This window comes from Eumetopias jubatus, unplaced genomic scaffold, assembly GCF_037043125.1.
Source record: "Eumetopias jubatus isolate StellerSeaLion01/CBP00866 unplaced genomic scaffold, mEumJub1_p1.0 scaffold_4, whole genome shotgun sequence".
Taxonomy (NCBI): domain Eukaryota; kingdom Metazoa; phylum Chordata; class Mammalia; order Carnivora; family Otariidae; genus Eumetopias; species Eumetopias jubatus.
Genome location: NW_028274810.1, coordinates 3309288 through 3329818, shown reverse-complemented (window position 1 = coordinate 3329818; position 20531 = coordinate 3309288). Strand labels below are relative to the sequence as shown.

At 52.1% G+C, this 20531-nt stretch overlaps 1 protein-coding gene and 1 pseudogene across 1 annotated transcript; both read left to right on the top strand.

Moving 5' to 3' along the window:
• The first annotated feature begins 487 nt into the window (after positions 1 to 487).
• On the top strand, positions 488 to 9659 carry PLEKHO1 (pleckstrin homology domain containing O1). The gene is made up of 6 exons (XM_028088259.2): positions 488 to 781; positions 1355 to 1501; positions 6271 to 6411; positions 7141 to 7245; positions 7617 to 7718; positions 8831 to 9659. The coding sequence occupies exons 1-6, from the start codon at positions 752 to 754 to the stop codon at positions 9533 to 9535; spliced, it is 1230 nt and encodes a 409-aa protein (XP_027944060.2). The 5' UTR covers positions 488 to 751; the 3' UTR covers positions 9536 to 9659.
• A 7300-nt stretch (positions 9660 to 16959) lies between these two features.
• Positions 16960 to 17390, top strand: LOC114197357 (translocon-associated protein subunit gamma pseudogene; annotated as a pseudogene).
• The last annotated feature ends 3141 nt before the right edge of the window (positions 17391 to 20531 follow it).

The window sequence follows — 20531 nt, the reverse complement described above, 5'->3', positions numbered from 1 at the left end:
AAACTTTTCCCCAGCACCTGACCTACCCAGGCCACTATCTCTACCACCCAGGGAGTGTGAATTCCAGATGCCGGTTCTCGGTAAGGCGGGCGCCCTCCCACCTCCCGCTCTTGTTTTTGTTTTTGTGTTTGGGAGGGAGACGATCTCGATCTAGGTTATCTCGGTCTTCCTAGACCTCTCTCCATTATCCGTTCCAGCCGCCTCCGCGGGCTGTCTGGGCAGGTCCAGCGGGTCGCTGTCTCGGGCTCCACCCCCGGCTCCGGCCGCAGGTGCGAGCGTGGGTCCCTCGGACCAGCCCCCCTCCCCGTCCCCCGCCCCGGGAGCCGCTCTCCCGCTGGGTTTAGGTCTGTCTTCTTCACCCTCAGCGAGTCAGAAACAAAGGAGGGGGGTGGGGGAGCGCACCATCTCCGGCTCCGCGATTCGCCCTTTATTCTGAACTCGCAACGTCAGCGGGCCGGCGGATGGAACCGCGGGGCGCGGGCCGGGCCGCCCACAGCGCGCCGGCCCGGGGACCTGGCGGCGGGGGCGCGCGGGGGCCCGGGCCGCGTGGGCGCCGGGATGGAGGGCGCCGAGGGGCGGGGAGCGGGCGTGCGTGTGTGTGCGAGTGCGAGGGAGGCCGGCCTTTAGTGTAACCGGAGCTACAAAGAAGGGGAGAGTCCGGGAGAGGGAGGGAGGAGCGGCGGCGGCGGCGCCGGGGGCAGCTCCGCCAGCCGGCCCCTTCCCCCCGCGCCCGCGCCCGCGCCCACCCGGAATGATGAAGAAGAACAATTCCACCAAGAGGGTGAGTGCGCCCGCGCCCGCCGCCGGCCGCTCCGAGGACCCCGGCCCCGCGGCCCCGGCGCCGCCGAGGGGGGGGGCTTTTGTGTGCGGACTTGGGTCGGGGGCTTGGACTTGGCTCACTTTCCGCCGGCCCCCGGCGCCCCCTCCCCCGGGCGGCCGGCCGCCGCCTGCGTGCGCGCTGCAGCGGCCCCGAGACAATGAGAAATAAAATAAAATGCCGTTAATCCCGGCGCGGCGGGGACCGAGGCTGCGGGAGGGGGCGGGGGACCTGGCGGCCAGCCGGAGGCCACCCTCCGCCCAGGCCGGGCCCCGGCCCCTTCCTCTCGCACTTGGAGTTGTTTATGTGGGGGAAGCGGGAGGGCAGCGGTGGGGTAGAGAGTTGCCCGGAGTGAAAACCTTCCGAGGAGTGGGGAGCGAACGCGGGGCGCCCTGAGTCCAGCCTCTGGGGGGGGGTGGGGGGCGGTCACGGGAAAGCCGGCGAGAGGGGAGCCGAGGGGGGTCGTGAGGGCCGGAATGAGACGAGGAGAAGGCGATAGCCACCTAACCGGAAGGTTCTGCTCTTGCCCTGGGGCAGGGGCTTCAGGATGGCAACCAGCCGTCCGCACCGCCGGAGAAGGTCGGCTGGGTCCGGAAATTCTGCGGGAAAGGGATTTTCAGGGAGATTTGGAAAAACCGTTATGTGGTGCTGAAGGGGGACCAGCTGTACATCTCTGAGAAGGAGGTAGGTGCCCTCTGCCTCCGCTGTCCCTGCTTCCTCACATTCCCCGTTTTGTCCCTCCACAGGGGACTCACCTACCTCCGCCTCCCGCTTCCCTCACCCCCACCCCATTTTGTTCCACAAGCAAGTTCAGCAATTCGGTTGGTCTCTACCCCTGTCAGATCTGCAGAGAAAGGTCACCCTTTCTCCAGAAGACCCGAGTTAGAAATCGAAGTCGAGCGTGGCATTTTACTTAATGATTTTTCTTGGCAAACACCTTTCTGACAACGACGATGACCCCCCCCCAAGGTGTCCCAAAAGTTCTGAGTGTCCCCTGCTGCCCCCTACCCTATCCTGGCAGCTAACTGGAGGTAGGATTTTTTTTTTTTCTTTGCCACGGCTGCTGAAAAACTCTGCTCAGCTTCTTCTTCACCCCTTCCCGTGCCCCTGCCCCCAGCCAGCGAACCTCCTTGGTCCTGTCTCTAGCAGGGGGGGCATATGCGGGTCATATCACAACTGCAGCTGCCCCAGTCACAGAAAACACATACACAACCCTGGGTCAGTCTCATATGACCTCAGGCAGAGTATCTATGAGTGGCAGTTATTTCTGTTGAAGCCAACGTTCCTAACCTGTATGCTTCCCACTCCATTAAAAGAAGCAGCAGCAGCAGCAGCAAGGAACTCATTCTCCACCCTCTTCATAACTTCCCCCAGTTGTATCAGAAAGGAGACAAATGGAGTCAGGAACCCCTGTCCGTCCCTGGGTAGTTAAAATGAAAACCACAGTCGGCATTCAGAACCTGAGCCCAGATCACTGAACCCACACTCTTCTCCCTTTTATCTCTATTTCTTGAGATCAGTAACACCTGAGAAACTGACATTGCCTTCCCTGAGTTGGAAGTCATTCCAGTCCCCTACTTCTGAGAATGTCCACATTAGGCTAGGACACTGTCCTGTGCTCCCCTGGTTGGGTGGCCCTTCCTCCCCTAATCCTGTGCCCCCCCCCAACTGGGAAGTCCACCCTGAGTTCTAACCTCTTCTGCTTTCTGCAGTAGACTATATTTAGGTAAATAAAGCCTTATATGGTATTGAAACAGACACATGCGCAGTCCTAGAGAAAGTCTTCATTTGAACAGAACATGTACCTAGGCAAGTAGGGGAGAGCTAAGCTGTGCCCAGGCCCGAGCCATCCCTCTTTTGGGTGTTTCGACCTGACTGTTTACACCAAGCTGGGAACTTGGTGATGGAGGGCAGTGGGAGAAGACTTTGACAGCAGGATTTCTTCTTAAGGGCCACCTCCACCCAATCCCAAATCCTGTAGAAGGTTTTTCCACATTTTGCTGGCTTTCCAGTTTAAAAAATAGTAATAATAAGCAAGTGTCAAAGGGTATCTCCTGTCTTCCCCGAACTTCATAATGGCAGGAAACTCTGGTGAGCAATCAGGGAGAACTTCCCACACGTCAGAGAGGAACCATGAGAACAGGGAAAGGGTAGAAGGAACAAGACATCTTTTCTTGTTTGTATTTGTCCAAAGAAAAGAGTCTGGGAGCGAAAGAGCATGCTTGCTCCCTGTTTGTGGATGAAGGAGTACAGAGACAGGGGGAAGGCTCGAATGACCTCAGCCTCCAAGGCTTGGTGTCCTCTGAGTCAGGAGCATCTGACTGGTCATGGGGCCCCCTGCTGAGAAGGGTGCAGGAGAAGTGGGGACAAGCCTACTGTTACTCCTCTTCTTTGGAGCCCGTTTCCATGCTACGGCAGGCCTGGGCTAAGGGTGAAGCTGACAGAGGACTCTGGGCTCTATTCTGTCCACTTCCCACAAGCTCCAGAGCTAATAGATTCAAGGGTTTTTTTTCAAAATACAAAGTATAATGTTTGTAATTTATGTGTTAATGCAAGAATATCCCTAACCCTCTCCCCTCGAATTTTCAACAGTCTTTTTTTGTTACCTCTCCTCATAAAGGGGGTCTCCCACCACCACCTCCATCAAAGAAATCCTTCTGTATTTGTTGTTATTAATCATTTTCCTCATTCTCAAAGGGCACCTTATGATCATGGGGCTGATGTATAGGAAGAGAAACTAGCTCTTAGGGAGATCTCCTGGTAGAGGAAATTGGGTTCAGGGCATCTTTTTTGGCAAGGGAAAATCCCTTTCAGTGGGCCCAGGGGAAAGGAAGGGCTAGCTTTGGAAGATGGGTAATTATAAGTGAGACTTTGGGACGAGGGTCTCGGAGCTGTCCATCTGCCGTGGGACTGGAATCCGTTTGTCTTGTCCTTTCTCCTACCTCGGCCTAACCTCTGTCACTGTCTCCTTCCTGGAGCTCCTTGTCAGCGTGTCTGAGGCAGAATACCCCCCTCCCTTTCCTTCCCTTCTCCCTTCCCTTCCCTTCCTGAAAGGAAAACAGAACAAGTAACTCTCCTCCCCTGGCTCCGTACACACACCCAGCACTTCCCTCTCTGAGTCCTGGCGGCTGCTGATAGTCTCAAGACTGAGGAAGAAGGACAGCAGGGCTGATGCATCATCCTCCCTCCCTGCCCCACATTTCTGGGAATTGTTCTCAGATACCCCTTGCCAACACCTTCCCTGCTCCCATCCACAAGCCTCCCGGGCCTCTGGTCACTTACTAGCCTCAAGCCGGGGAGCCCTGGAAGGGGAAAGCCATGGGGGAGACACTCCAGGCCAACACAAACAGGCAGATGTATGAGCAGCCATTGACCCCAGCGAGGCTGTGTGATGAGCCCTCCGCCTCTGTGTCAGCCCCCTGGCCCCAGCGGTGAGTCTGAAGGACAGGCAGATGCAAGACCAGAGGTGGGCGGGGGAGTGGAAGAGAGACTCACTCCCCCACCTCAAGGCTGCTGAGAACCAGGGGAATAGATGAAGTCACCTGCGTGCACACAGTTCCTAGTTCACGCTTGAGAAACAGTTCCAATCAGGGAGGGTGGGTGTCTTCCAAGGGAGATAGGAGACTACTTTTATCTGTTTGTTTAGTTTTGACAAGCACTCGCGCTCTTCCTCTCTCATCCCAGGAAAACACGCAGCTCGTTCCCAGGGTCTTCCGATCCCAGGCTCAAATGGTAGAGGGACAAAGGGCTTTCTAATCACAGGCTGCTCATCTGGGCCAGTGACTAAGTCCCTCTCCTCTCCTCTTGTAAGCCAGAACAATCCGTGAGCCACAGCTTCAGAGTCTCAGGCCTGTGGGGAACACCTTAGTGGAGAGGAGAAACAACGGAGAGATTTTTCAAGAGACCTCGGCAGAAGTATTACTGGGATTTGCTTTGTGGCACTCCACAGAGGTTGGGGTCAGAGGATGGAGAGAGAATTGTGGTCTCTGATGAGACGTTCAGCAAGAGGGTGAAGGGCCACATGCTGGCTAACGCTGCGAAGGGTAGAACCAGGGTGCAAGAGAGACACCACGAGCAGGAAGGGCTCAGTTTAGACACAAAGGAGAACTTCCAGGCAGGAAGGCACTTAGGCTCTCAAAATTGGAACCATGGAAAGAAGTAGCAGAATACAAGTCTGAAATGTCCTCCAGGGACAGTGTAAGCGCATCTTTGTCTAGGGAGAGGTGGTTGATTTAAGTGGCTCTCAGAGCCTGCAAGGGCTAGGCCGGGTTGTCTCAGTAGCTCGGAGAGCAGGAGTAGGGTAAGAACTACAGGTATATTTTTCAGCTTGTCTGAACAAACTCAACACAGGGGACTACTGTTTCTGTGGTGCTGAAGCTCCTGAAATGAAGGAGGTCGATGACTCTTTTTAGAATAATATATATTTGAGGAGGGAGTCAGGTAAGAAACCCTGGCTGGCTCAGCCAGTGGAGCGTGCGACTCTTGATCTTGGGGTTCTGAGTTCGAGCCCCATGTTGGATGTAGAGATTACTTAAAAAAAATAATAAAACCTGGAGCACCTGCGTGGCTCCGTCGTTAAGCGTCTGCCTTTGGCTCAGGTCATGATCCCAGGGTCCTGGGATCAAGCCCCGCATCGGGCTCTCTGCTCCACGGGAAGCCTGCCTCTCCCTCTCCCACCCACCCTGCTTGTGTTCCCTCTCTCGCTGTGTCTCTCTCTGCAAATAAACAAATCTTTAAAAAATAATGATAATAATAAAACCTTTAAAAAAAAAAAAGCGACAGTGTAGGGAGTCAGTTAAGCGTCTGTCTTCGGCTCAGGTCATGATCCCAGGGCCCTGGGATTGAGGCCTGCATGCCTGCTTCTCCCTCTCCCTCTGCCGCTCCCCCTGCTTGTGCTCTCTCTCTCTCTAGCCAATAAAATCTTTTTTAAAAAATTAATCAATTAAAATTAAAATAAAGCAACAGTGTAAACATTTAATAAGATGGGGGAGACCAGAGGTAGCATTTGCCTGGAGACATCCCGTGATGCTGACCCTGCTTTTATCTCCTCCCTCTGGATGATCAACAGCCTCCCAGGTCTTGCTTTCTGCAGGATGATAGGATTAACCTATTAGCCACCACGTAAGCCGTGTCTTTTGAAGGACATAACAGGGGTCATAGTGAAGAGAGAGATCCTGGGGCTCTGGAAACAGGAGCTTAGCCGAAGAGAGTGTGGATAAGGGGATAAGGGGTTTACATGGAAACCCACAGGAGGAGTCGGGGCTTGAGGGCTGCCCCAGGACCATGCCCACTCTCAGGCCTGTGTGGGCCTTGGGTCAGAGAGCTCTCCTACCCTGTGCTCCCTCCCCTCTCCTTAGGCTCATCCTGTTTCCCAGAACCGGCCTAAATTAACAGTCTGGGGGAAGGCATGAAGTTGTCTTCTCCTCAGCACCTCACCTCGAACCCTCCCCTAGGTAAAAGATGAGAAAAATGTTCAAGAGGTGTTTGACCTGAGTGACTATGAGAAGTGTGAAGAGCTCCGGAAATCCAAGAGCAGGAGCAAGAAAAATCATAGCAAGTTTACTCTTGCCCACTCCAAACAGCCCGGCAACACGGTAGGTTTCTCCTGCCTCCTGGGCCCCTGGAACCCAGGCCGGCTTGCATGTCGGGGGCAGAGGAGAACACCCTTGCCCTTCAGGTTCTCCCCCCACTCTGGGCCCAGAGGCCCCACACTTGCCCTCCTGACAGCTTTTGTTATATAACCTGAGAATATTGTGGCCATTGCCTTCCCTCCAGGCGAGCCAGCCTTTAAACTATCCAACCACAGAGATCAGCTCTCTCTCTCTCTCTCTCTCTCTCTCTCTCTCTCTCTCTCTCTCTCTCTCACACACACACACACACACACAGGCACACATACATCATACATCTCTTGGAAGAAAATCACTTTCCCCGTACCCTGATAAGTTCTGAATCTAATTTCTCTTGTCTGAGGGGACTCAGGGAAGTTCCTGTCACTTTCTGTTTACTCAAACATTAAAGATCTTTATTTTAGTACCTGTCCTTTATTAACTGTCAAACCTCCTATAATTATCTCCAGTGACATAGTAATATCCATTACCCTTCCTAGCTCTTCCTTGGTCATTTCTAAAACAACCCCTAAGCTGTGGCATCTTCTAGGACTAGAGGCTGGTTTCCTTAGGTTGTGGATGACTCTGGAAGCAGAATCTCTCTCCTTCTAGGAGCTGGGTCTAAGAGAATGAGATGATAATTCCTTATTTCTTCACCCTTCCTAGTGAGGCACCAACCCTAAAACGCTGGCTGAACCAAGAATCTTCCCCTCACAGGCTCCCAACCTGATCTTCCTGGCCGTGAGTCCAGAAGAGAAGGAATCATGGATCAATGCCCTCAACTCTGCTATCACCCGAGCCAAGAACCGTATCTTGGATGAGGTCAGGGGGGCTCATGTGGAGGGGAGGAGCACCAGGGCAGAGGCAGTACCCATGACTCATGTAAAGGGGGAGCTTTGGGGGTGGACCCCACTTAACCTGCTCCCCCCCCACCCCGAGCTATGCTTCTTTAGCCCCCTCTGAAAACCCCATTGTCCCTCCTTCTGAGTCTTTCCGCCAACTCCTCTTTCCATGCTTCGTGGTGCCTGGGGCCAGCCTTGGAGCCCCCGCACATGCAATAAAGGCCTTGCCCTTGGATTGTCTCAGAACCAGTCAATGGGGTGGGTTTATTTCCCAGTCCGGGCATGTTCGGGGGATGCTGGGTTGGTTACACTCTCTGAAGAGCGCCCATGACTCACAATGCATCTCTACAGGTCACCGTTGAGGAGGACAGCTATCTGGCGCACCCCACTCGAGACAGGGCAAAAATCCAGCACTCCCGCCGCCCCCCAACTCGGGGACACCTGATGGCCGTGGTACGTAAGATTGTAAGAAAGTAAAACTTGTTCAAGGACCAACTCCATGTGGGTCCGTCTCAGACGAGAGTGTTCAGCCCACCAGAGGCATTTGTGGTACCAAGGTCAAAGGCTCAGGAAGTCTCTTCACCCTGTCCCCCTGCCTGATTCCTCCAAATCAGAAATACTTATTTAGCACCTACTATGAGTTCAAAAGTCCTTGCCCTCAATAAATGTATCATTCTTGGTGGAAAATGAGATCTACCCACAAGGAAAGCGAACATAGAAGAGGTGAGTGCTGTGCCACGGAGTAGAAGTTAACTGCGCAGCGGTGGCATCAGGCCCTGCAGTCACTTCCAGGAGGAAGGATCACCGTGACACGCCCCCCCCCCCCCCCACCCCGCAACACACCAAGTGCTGGTTCCTCTCACTGTCCGAGCTCTCGGTCTCTAGAGAGAGAGAGGCAGTCGGGTATAGTAGAAAGAACACAGGCTTTGGAGTCAGACAGAACCAGGTTGTAACCTAGCTTTGCAGTTTACTCTCTCCTGACTCCCTCCCTGAGGCTGCACGTCTTCAGCAGGAAAGGGGGCAGGCACCATGCCCGCCTTGAAGGGCTGCTGTGAGGAATGAATGACTGAAACAGCACCTACATCGATACACCTGAGGTGCTGAATAGTACCTCTGTTGTTTTTTATTACGGTAGTGTTCTGGAAATCGCACAAGTTTTACTCTAAGGCGCACGGTTCTGAGCTCTAAAGGGCAGAGGCTGGTGAGGTGCAGGGTCCGGAGGACACAGACGGAAGAGGACAGCAGTTGCGCTGTGCCCAGCATCCTGTGTGTGTCAAACCCCATTTGGTGCTTAGAGTCCCCAAGACGGAGGAAAAAAGGCACTCTTCAGGAGGTTTATAGTAAAAGGGAGAGTATGGGACATGAGCGGGAGAAGTTACTTTAAATCACAGAACAGTCAGAGAAAAGTTCCAATCACTATCGAAGGAATAAGAAACAGTAAGAAAGTCAAAGGGCTCAGTCAGGATGGAGGAGGGAGAAGGCCAGTTTGCCTCTTTCAGACAGTCACTCCTGAACAGCCTACTGATGGCAGTTCACCCCTTCACCCCCGCCCTCTCCTTCCCTAGGCTTCCACTTCTACCTCGGACGGGATGCTGACTTTGGACCTGATCCAGGAGGAAGACCCTTCTCCGGAGGAACCAGCCTCTTGCGCAGAGAGCTTTCGCGTGGACCTGGATAAGTCTGTGGCCCATCTGGCCAGCAGCCGGCGGAGAGCAGACTCAGACCGCATCCAGCCCTCCTCAGACCGAGCCAGCGGCCTGCCGCGGGCTTGGGAAAAGCCAGACAAAGGGGCCACCTACACGCCCCAGGCCCCCAAGAAGCTGAGCCCCGCAGAGAAAGGCCGCTGTGCCTCCTTGGAGGAGATCCTGTCTCAGCGGGACGCTGCCCCGGCCTGCACCCTCCAGCTGCGGGCCGGGGACCCCCCAGGCCTCATTCCACCCCACCCGGGGCAGCTGTCCCGGATCCAGGACCTGGTCGCCAGGAAACTGGAGAAGACTCAGGAGCTGCTGACAGAGGTTCAGGGACTGGGAGATGGGAAGCGAAAGGCCAAGGACCCCCCGGGGTCCCCTCCTGATTCTGAGTCAGAGCAGCGGCTGCTGGAGACGGAGCGGCTGCTGGGAGAGGCATCGTCGAATTGGAGCCAAGCAAAGAGGGTGCTGCAGGAAGTCAGGGAGCTGAGGGACCTGTATAGACAGATGGACCTGCAGACCCCCGACTCCCACCTCAGACCAGCCACTCAGCACAGTCAGTACCGGAAGAGCCTGATGTGAACGAGGGGGATGGCGGCTGGAACTTGGGGGGTGGGGTACACGGACTCTTATCTCCAAGTGTTGCAGGATAAAGCTTTTTTATTTACCTCAGTCAAAAAAAGGAAAAAAAAAAAAAAACCACAAACTCGTTGCTCTTGCTGCTGCCCAACCTTCCCCCTACCCCCCTTTCCTTCCTTATCTGTGGCTGTTTCTCTGGCATCTCAGTTGCCTCGGATTTGAGGAGGTGACCCCTACAGCAGTATTAAGAAGCTCTCACCTAGATGAAGAGAGGGGGGAATAAAGGCATAGTCTGGCCATTTACACACACCACCCCTCAGACACGGCAGGGAACCTTCTGCGGCTCCCAAGGACGTGCATAAGCCAAGTGTGCGGGGGAGCCTTTTTCTGTTCCATCCCATTCCAGGTTTTCAATCTGAGGGTGAGATTTCAGCTGTCCAGCTCTAACCCTGGGGATACGGAAGCCACTGCCAACTGTGCACACAGAAGTGACATCTGTCCCCGCCCTGAGTAGGATTTGTGGGATCCCACCAGACACACCAGCTTCTTACTCATACCCTCTAATGAGACCGAGCTGCCTGGCTATCTTGTTTGCCATGTGTCTTCCCTTCGTTTCCCCACCTTTCCCGACACCGACTCGAAGATCCAGTGCTGGACAGTTGGAATGGTGTGGTCCTTCAGTGGGGGTGGGGGGAAGTGCAGGGGAACTAGGGGCGGCTGACCCCACAGAAGAACCGCACTAAGAACGAAACTGATTTGCAATGCAAGCTGGGCAGGATTGAGGGGAAAACCAAACGTGTGGCCAGGTTCCTCTTTTGGCCAAGCTAGGTTTCCTGTAGCCTCTCCTTCTCCTTCCTCAAACCTCTCTCCCAACACTCATCAGGCCCCGACTTCAGCAAAACATCTCTGTGCTCACGCCACCACCCTCCTGGCCAGGCCCCCCCTGCATTCTTGTCAACGGTGGATTTCACACACTCATTCTGTTTTGTTTGCTTCTTCCCTCTGAAGTTCCTAAGATCAGATTAGCAACAGTGACAGGGGCCAGAGAAGGGTTGTGAAGGCGAGAGCTGAGTGGGTTTTGACAGGAAGGGGACAGAGAGCCTCACGAATCAACTAAAGGGGTTAGAAGCCACTTGGAAGTATATGCACCCCTTGCTAGCCCCTTGACCCTCTTCCCTAGGTTCTCCTCTTGCTTCCAAGAGTCAAGACCTAGCGCTCCTCTTGGGGGTGAAAGGGGAGAACGTGGGGACAGATGGCCTGTTGGTGCTGGCGGTGAGGCTGCCCCAATGTGACATTCAGGAAGATGCGGAAGGAGGGAGAAAAGGAAAATCCCCTGGGGGAAGCGCAGACCCTTCAATTCCCAATCTCCTGCTCTGATGTTACTTACGCATCCCAAGTAAGCCCGATGGGGGATGTCTCCAAGTTAAACAGTCTCTATGGAAGAGAGGTTCTTGCACCATGCGATCCTGAAGGGTTTTCCCCAGGTCTGGCCTGTAGTTCTTTAAACAAGTCTCTTCCCCGAGGAGTATGTATCCTACTTGAGTGAGGGAGAGAACACCAGAGCGCCACCTAAATGTCCTGCCCAGGGTCTCCTGAGGTAGCAGGTGAGGAAATCTGGGTCTGCAGACTTGCCATGCTCCCAACAGGCCTCGCTCTGCTAAACTCACATGCTCGGTAGACCCCCTTGTTGTCCAATCATGAAAATCAAGGTTAAACTATTTCCTTGTAGAAGTGTCCACCTTCGTATTAATTTTATTTTACCAGCACTTTCCCTCTTCTTTTTCTTCCTGGTTGCTCCCACATAATGAAGAAAAAGACAAAAGCCGGAAGAACGTGTCTGTCCCAAGGTGCCAATTCCCTGTGGCTGCCAGGGGAGCTAGAGGACACAGGGAGGCCCTGGGAGGAGAATGACAGGTGAGGGGAGCAGAAAAGAAAGATGGGGGGCTTCGGGGGGGGGCGGGGACTAAGGCCCAGGCCCCAGAACCAGGCCGCAGGGGAGCGAAAGGAGCCCAGCTTGGGAACCAGACAGATCTGGGTTCAGATTCTGACTTTTTCCTTATGAGGCCCCCGGGCAAGGCACCAGCTTTCTGACTGCCCCGTTTGCTCATCTGCAACATGGAGCGTTCCTGTTGGGCGGCCGGGTGGGCAAAGGGGCCGGAGGGAAATGCCTGCCGCGGACACTGAGCAAATGCCTGCGGCGGCTGTGCCCACGACAACGCCACGCTGGCCTGGGGACAGCGAGGGCTCTAGGGGACCTCGGGCCCGCGGTTGATCGCTGCCACTTTGTTGTAGTGCGGGAGCGGACTGAGGCCGCCTGCCCCACGCAGTGCCCGCGCCCTTTCTTCAAGGACACGCAGCGCCAGGGACGGGGCTACGGCTGGAGATGGGGGGCGCGGGGGGCGGGGCGCCAGATCGCCTGTCCTCCGGAGCCGCGGGGGTCAGCACCAAGCCAGCCTTGCCCCTGGGACCCTGAAGGTGGGCGGACGGGACGACGAGAGCACCGGGAGCCCAGCTTCCCCTCGCCCAGACCTCTCTCCCCGCATTCTACCAGCCCAGTTTCTTCACCTGCCATATTGCCTCCACTCCCTCCCAGTTGCTGGGTTCTGGGAAGTGGGTAGATTGGGCAGGGGGTCTGTGAGCCCACTCGCTTATCACACAGTTGCCAGCGGACCTGCTTCAGGATGTGTATTTTTTCTTCCTTGCCTTCCCTCTCCCATCAATTGGGCTATATTTCTTTCTTACACAAAGGAACTGGAAAAGGGAGAATCTTTTGGGAGGCCCTAGGATGGGGAGATGGGGAAATCCAGGACGCAGAGTTGAAACGAGGTAAGGAGTGGAGAGAGGTGAAGAACTAAATGCCATTTCACATTTCAGTGGCCTTTTCCTCAACTTTGCCTGTTCCCCCGCCCTCGCTTGTGAAGTAGCCGTCTGGGAGACAGGAGGAAAATGTCTGCGGTGTTGACCTGCAGAGCTCATGGGTTCCTGTGCATGCGATTTCGCAGAGCTGTAGGCTGTTCAGGGCGAGAAGAAAAGTGGAGAACCCCGCAAGTTTCTCTAACTCCTGCTCCGTCCTTCGGAGAGCATGCCCTGCTGAGCCTGGAACTCTGACCCTAGCTCCCAGTCCCTCTGTCACCGGTATATTCCACCAAAACCATCCCCCCAAAATCTCTCCCTTTTCTACACCTCACAGGCAAGCAGGGGACCCAGCCCCATTCCACGGCCCTCCCTCGAAGCTCGAAGCTCGGAGCTCGGCTCCAGCCCCCTCCCCTTCTCACTCCCAGCCCCTGCTCGGTACAGTTCTCTTCCTCCTTTCTTCCAAGCTCCCAGTCTCCCAAGCACAGCAGCCAATCCCCAGCCCGCTCTGGAGCCACACCATATAAGGAGAGGTTGGAAAGAAACCCGAGTAAACGCGGGAGCAAATACAACACACACACACACACACACACACTCCAGCACACTCGCGCATCCAAGAGTTTGAGCGCCTTTCTGCACGTGACCCTGTGTCTCTCCGTCTGTGTGTATGACACCAGTCTCCCCGGTCCCTGTCCCTGGCTCACCCCACCCACAGAACCAGGAACCTGTTTGCTATTCCCCGCCTTTATTCACGCCCCCTGAGACCATCACTCCAACCAGTTGCCTCTGACCTAGATTTTCTGCACTAATCACGAGCCTAACGAGATCTAACAAACACCCAGCTTAGCACAGCTGAGACCCTTGAGGTCAATTAGTACAACCCAGCTCAGCTCAGGAAATGAGAGATGGAGCCAGAAACTCTTGTACATGCCTCACCCCAGCCCCAGCCCAGCCCCAGCCCCAGCCCAACCCCGCCCTGGAAGCAGGCAGGGGGAGAATACAAAAATTAGCAGACCCAGTTTAAAAATAGGATCTTGGAGAGTTAACAAATGTGCGGAAAACGGCGTTAAGGTTGGAAAGAATACAGATTCCCAGCTCCTCCTAAGTTATCAGGAGGGTAGAGGTTGGTGCAGTGATGGGAACGAGGCACATAAGGCAGTTTTCCCTTTCTTGGGGGACAATTACGGAGAAGAGTAACTCCTAAAAGAGTGGGTAGCACTAGAATCTTGATCTGCACCCCAGTCTCCAACTCTTAATCCCTCTTCCTCTTTGCTTCCTGCTTTGGACAAGTTGGGGTGGTCTCCCCTGTCTTTCCAGCTGGTTTGGAATAACTCTGAAATCACCTCCTTCTTTCAGAAATGCTAGATTCAGCCTCACTCTTGCTTTCCCTTCTTCCAGATATTAAAACAGTGAGAGCGAAGAGCCCCCTTCTTCCCGAGAAACACAGAAAAGTGTAAAATAAAGGTGATCAGGTTTGGGTTAACCAAGTATTGTGATGACGCCCAATTACTGTCTTCTAGATGAAGGCTGAGAAGAACAGCCAGGAGGGGTAGAATCGGGTTCCTCGTGCAGCTTTCCCACCTGGCAGGAAAGCGGCACAACAGAAAGGAGACGGAGTAGGGCAACGTGGTCCTCAGTTTCCCGGGTTCCTTTCTGTAGGTGGCAAAGCAGGGCAGTAGAACGCTTCCCTGCCCTCCGTCCTCTGCGTGCAGGCAAGCTCTCCTAACCTCATCCCTAGCACTGGGGGCTCTACTGAGGTGGGAAGGGAAGGAGAAGCCTAGCGAAGTGCTCTCTGCCCGAGTGGAGAGGAGGACGCAGAGCCACCGCCGGAACAGAAGGTTTCTCCCCCGCCCCGCCCAGCTCTGGCTGCAATGAGCTGCACTCCGCTCGCACCCTTCCCCATCCACAGTCCAAACTTACACAGCAACCAGGAACCGGGTGGGCAGGACAATTCACGGAAGCATCATGTCTATATGTAGATGACTCCCAAATTCACTTTCCAGGCCCCAGCCCGCCTCGGAGATCAAGGCACACACAGCCACGTGCCCATTTGACATCTCTACTTCAGTGCCTAACAGGCGGCTTGAACTTAAATAAGTGTGGAAAATCCTTAAATAATGGTCCTTGCCGAACCAGCCTCCTTCCATGCTCTTTTGCAATGTGAGTTTACTGGTCCTCTGCTCGAGAGGCGTTGCTCTTTCTCCAACTGCCACTTGAATCTGGGTTTGCCTTGTAACTTGCTTTGAGCAACAGAACATGCCATTGTGTAGGTTCCAGAGTTTAGGCCCTAAAAGGTCTTGCAGTTCCCTCACTGCATGTAAGAAGCCTGGGCTTCTTAAAATTCAGTTGCATAAAAGAAGCTTGGACGAGCATTCTTGAAGATGTGAGACCACGTGGGGAAGAGGTCCTGAAACCACATAGAATCATCCCGACATCCAAGCCTCCACACAAACATGGCGAAACACAGCACACCACGCAAGACCTGAAGACCAAACTGTCCGATCAACCCACAGAATTGTGAGAAATGAATAAATCGTTGTTGTCTTAAGCCACTAAGTTTGGGGGTGATTTGCAATTCAGCAGTAGATACTGAAGCAGAAATTGGTACGTGGAAGTGGAAGATGGCCATAATTAAAACCTAAAAAAACACATGCATTAGCACTGGGCCCAGGGAGCAGACAGAGGCAAAAAGGGCAGGCAGCAAGAAGACTATTAGTACAGCTGGCTGAGCAGGGAGGAAATTGCTATTGGATGCTTAGAGGAAAGGGTCGTCTTTGCTATATAGCAGTGGAATAATTTATGAAACCTGTGGTACTTGGAAAATAGAAAATGAATGTAATAAACTTGTTGGAGGTGGCTAAGGAGATTTCCAAGCAGAATGCTAACAATACCAATATGGAATCCTTTTGCAAGCAAAAGTTGAGGGAGAAATAATAAAGAGAATGGAACAGTCTCCAGCTAGAAGAAAGTGGAGAAATTGAGACCCCTGAGCACTGTTGGTAACAATGTAAAATGGTGCATCCACTATGGAAAACAATATGGTGGTTCCTCCAAAAAAATAAAAACAGAATTACCACATGATCCAGCAATCCCACTCCTAGCATATCCCCAAAAGAATTGAAAGCAAGATCTTGAAGACATATCCGCTCACCCATGTCCATAGCAGCATTAGTCACAATGGGCCAGAGACGGAAGTAATTCAGGTGTTCATCAAAGGATGAATGGATAAACAAAATGTGCTATATATACATATAATGAAATAGTATTCAGCCTTAAAAAGGAAGGAAATCTGTCATATACTACAACGTGAATGAACCTTGAGGACATTTTATTTTATTTTTTAAGCAGGCTCCATGCCCGGTGTGGAGCCCAACGCAAGAACCTTGAGGATATTTTACTAAGTGAACTAAGCCAGACACACACACAAAAAACAAATACTGTATGATTCCACTTACATGAGGTATCTAAAGTAGTCAGATTCATAGAAACAAAAAGTAGAATGGTGGTTTCCAGGGGCTGGGGGGCGAGCAGGGGGAAACGGGGAGTTGTTGTTTCATGGGTACAGAGTTTCCGTATTGCCAGATGAGAAAGTTCTAGAGCTGGGCTGCCCAACATCGTGGATATGCTTAACACTACTGAATTGCACACTTAAAAATCGGTAAGATGATAAGTTTTATTATAGGTCTTTAAACCACAGTTAAATATAAAATGTTTTAAAGACACTTAAAAAAATGTCATGATCCCTTGCCCAGTTCCTACATCTGAAATTGTTTTCAGACCTGAAATCTACTGAATGAAAATGTGGATGAGTCCCCAGGAAGAAGGACCCTACTGCAAGTATGTATTGTAATAATTCCACCAGTCCTTCTGGCAAAGGGCCTGAACAGCCATTTGCTTGGGCAACTGTGAACCAGAGGAGGGGGGAGTATCCAGTATGACATAGGGTCTGAAATGATCCTGATATTCAGAGACCTGAAATTGTCATTGTGGACATGGACTGCTTGGTGGACTAGACTGATGGACTCCTGACCCATCAAAATGGAGTCCTGGCTGAAATCCATCGCAAGATGCTCCACGGGTCCATGGCCCCACCTGGTGGTCATTGCCCCATTCCTATATGTGTAACTGGAACTGATTTTGGCTGTTGGGAAAGTCACTATGTTGGGTCATTGGTGTATGCGATAAGAGCTATCACAGTGGGGAAGCTTCTGAAATTGTGCCTCTCTCCCCATTCTCACACCTCTAAGGCAATGTGGTAAATAAAAAACAATATCCCAAAACAAACTGGTGGTTGCCAGAGAGAAGGAGAGTTAGAGGGGTGGGCAAAAAGGGTGAAGGGGTGTGTTTGGGGGGGGTTGGTATGGGCTTCCAATTATGGGATAAGTCATGGGGGTGAAAAGTACAGCGCAGGGAATTTAGTCAATGCTATTGTAACAGTGTTGTATGGTGACTGACGGCAGCTACCCTTGTGGTGAGCACAGCGTACATACAGAGTTGTCCCATCACTATGTTGTATACTAAAACTCATGTAACATTGTGTCAACTACACTTCAATTTAAAATATGAGCTCCACCATGGCCCCCAAAGGTGGCTCCAAGCAGCAATCTGAGGAGGATCTGCTCCTGCAGGATTTCAGCTGCAACCTCTCAGCCAAGTCCTCCACGCTCTTCCTCAAGAACGACTTCATCATGTCCACCATCCCCATCTAGTAGCACAGAAGAGGGAGGATGCTGTTGCCAAAGAAGCGACTTGAAAACTTTCTGAAGCTGATAACAGAAAGATGTCTCGAAAGGAAAAAGATGAAAGAATCTTGTGGAAGAAGAGGGAAGTTGCTGACTCTGAAGCCACAACACTTTCCATCTTCTATAACAACACCCTATTTCTGGTCTTGGTCATTGTTGCTTCCTTCTTTATATTGACGAACTTCAACCCCACAGTGAACTATATTTTGTCCGTAAGTGTTTCATCAGGTCTCCTCGTCCTCCTGTCTACTGGCTCCAAGTAGACCGTGCCGGCTTTGCATCTATGCGTGGCCCGTGGAATATGGAAAAGTAGCAGGGTGATCAGGGTGAGAGACGCACAAGACGTTTTTATAGTCTGCAGTGGAGGGTTTGAAAAACTCAACAAAGCGTAATTCAATATTTGCTTATTGGCTCTTTTTTGACAGATTGTTGAAATTAAATGAATTGAAAGGGGAAAAATAAATTTAAAAAATTATATATATGTATATCCCATTTTGGAAGGAAGACAGAAATCAGCACCACCCTTAAGGATCTCAAGGGATAGTGGTCTCTATCATAACTCTGTTTAATTCTCCACTCCGGTTCCTACAGAAAATAGATGGATCCTGGAGAATGACGGTAGACTACAGTGAGCTCAATTCAAGCCCTGATTGCGGCCACCACACTGGATGTGGTCTCATTGCTACAGCAGATAAATATGACTTCAAATACATGACATGTGGCCATCGATGTAACATACACATTCTTCTGTATCCCAATCAGGAAAGAGGATCAGAAGCAGCATTCACATGGACTGAGCAACATTCATTAGGCTTTTCCCCCAGGCTATAACAACTCTCCCAATCTCTGTCGTGATACATTCAGAAAAGATCTAGACCATGCGGACATCCCGGAGAACACCACATTGATCCACCGCATCAGTGGCATTGTGCTGATTGGAGAGAAGGAACAAGAAGGCCCCTGGAAGTCTTGGTAAGACACACTCACTCAAGAGGGTGTGATATAAGCTCTATGAAGATTCTAGGGACCTCCCCCGCAATAGTTTGGGGGATCCAGAGGTCAGAGGCATGCTAGGACATCTCCTATAAAGAAAAGACAAACTGCGTCATATTGCATCCACAAAGGAAGCACAATACCTCATGGACCTCTTTGTTCTGGAGACAATACGTTGGATACCTAGGAGTACTGCTCTAGCCCATATCCTGGGTGACACGCAAGGTGGTGGCTTTGAGTGGGGACTGAGACAGGGATATTGAGCCTGCCCAGCAAAACGAGATGGAATGCTACTAAACACATGGGGCAGGAATATGTATGGAACTCGGGTGATCCCCATGGGCACCTCTTGGCACTCCGTTGCCTGACTGTGATGTGAATGGCAAGCCCAGGACAGCCAGTGAAGGGTGAGGTTATTGGGGTCTCAGACCGCCTCAAGAATAAGGGCTTGGGTTTCTCCACCAGGCAAGCCATCAAGGCCAGCAGAGATGAGAGTGGGAATAATCTCTGGCAGAGAGGGACAGTGGAATTTGGAGTGGATAATGGAGCAGGGAGACAGTCATTTATCAGTTGCAGCCCCAAGACCAGCTGCAGCAATAGCCTGCGGTTAATCCACAGACCATCCTTTCCTAAGTCCCTTTAGGAAGAGAGCTCACTAGGACTCTGGAAGGGCTACCCGCCCCCCCACCATGTGTCCGGGGGATGGGTCCACATGATACAAGGGATGGACTTTGGTAGCCATGGCGGTGACCCGCTTGGATCTGTCCTCAGGCGAGAGCTTGCTGATCAGCTGTAAGAAATGCAGTCAGCTGTCAGCCTCCAGCTGGTAGAAACTTCAGGATCTGTCTCAGTTTTTAAGCCGGGGCAAACTCCTCCCAGGCAGCCCCCCACCAATGACTGAGAGCAACATGAGGGGTCACTAGGGCCCGGACATTTCTGCCCAATGGAACCTCCCCTCCCAAGACACCTTTGCCCTGAAGTTCCCCAACGGGTTGCCCAAGATTTTACCTGCATTTCAGACCGAGGCTCTCCCTGACCAGTCCTGCTTCCTCTCCCCTTTCTTTTCATAGACATACCCCACCTCTGATACCTCTTACACTCCCCACTCCTTGGCATCTGCTTCCCAGAGGACCCAACACACCTTTCTTCCTCGTGTCCTCCCCAGCGCCACCGTCTAATCCACCTGCAAGGCGTCTGGCTCTACTTCAAAAGCACATAGCTAGTATCCGACCATTTCTCTATCTGTCCTCTGCCAGGCCCTCACCTGAATAACTGCATGGTCTCCTGATGACCTCTCTCTCTGCTTCAGCTCTTCCCCAGGCCGCAGCTGGAATGTCTTCTTAAAGCAATTCATGTAACTTGCCTACTTAAAATCGACTTAGCTTCACATCACTCTTAAAATAAAAATCCCAACTCCTTTTCCTGGAAAATAAGGCCCTTCATCATCTGACCCGTGCATATGTCCCACCTTATGTTCTCCCAATCCAGCCACAAAGACCTACCTCCTATTCTTCGAACACACCGACCTCCTTCCCACCTCAGGCGCTTTGCCCTTGCTATTCTCCCACCTAAAAAACACTCTAGTTCTCTGCCTTAAAATCTTTATTCAAATGTCAGCTCCTCTGATAGCTCTTTCCTGGTCACTCTGTCTCTTCCAGTGGAAGCGCGCCCTGCCATATCACTCTTTGCTTCCAACAGTGACCACAGCCTGATCATTTGCCACTTTTGCCTTCTCATTCTCTCTCTCCCTGAGTAGAATATGGGCCCCACAGGGGCAGGGCCTTGACTCTTCACTCTTATCTCCCTAGCACTCTGCAGACAGTATAGAAACACAACAATTATTTGTGTAATGAATGATGGAATGAAGTCTTGCCTGTCTCACTCACGCCTCTGCTACATTCATCCCCACCATTTACGTCCACTGTGGTCATATTAATATATCTTGATGGCCCATCACAGTTTTTAAGTAGCGTATTCTTTTACACACATTAAGAATTAACTCTGTAAGGAAAATAGAACAGGGGTGACCCCCAAATTAAGGGGGAAAAAAATCCCTGAGGCTGACAGAAGTAACCAAGCTAGAAAGTGCCAAAATCTAAATCTAAAATCAGGTTTTGGGAGATGCAATGATGTCTGACCCCAGTGACACAGGTGGACAAAGTTCACAGGTGAAAGGCACAGTGCTCACAAGGTTGCCCTCACTTCAGTCACCAGAGACAAGTTTGGGGATCCCACTACCTACTCAAGATAATTTGCTAGAACTACTCACAGAACCCAGGAAAGCACTGTACTTACAATTAAAGGTGGGTTTTTTTAAAGATTTTATTTGTTTATTTGAGAGAGAGCATGAGTGGGGGGAGGGTCAGAAGGAGAAGGAGAGGAAGAAGCAGTGGAGCCCCACTAAGCGTACA

Excerpts from the sequence above, each read along its gene's own strand:
- PLEKHO1 (XM_028088259.2), top strand. The coding sequence starts at position 752 with ATGATGAAGAAGAACAATTCCACCAAGAGG. Across the intron at positions 1,502-6,270 it reads TGTACATCTCTGAGAAGGAG|GTAAAAGATGAGAAAAATGT; the intron begins GTAGGTGCCCTC and ends ACCCTCCCCTAG. Across the intron at positions 7,719-8,830 it reads GGGGACACCTGATGGCCGTG|GCTTCCACTTCTACCTCGGA; the intron begins GTACGTAAGATT and ends CTCCTTCCCTAG.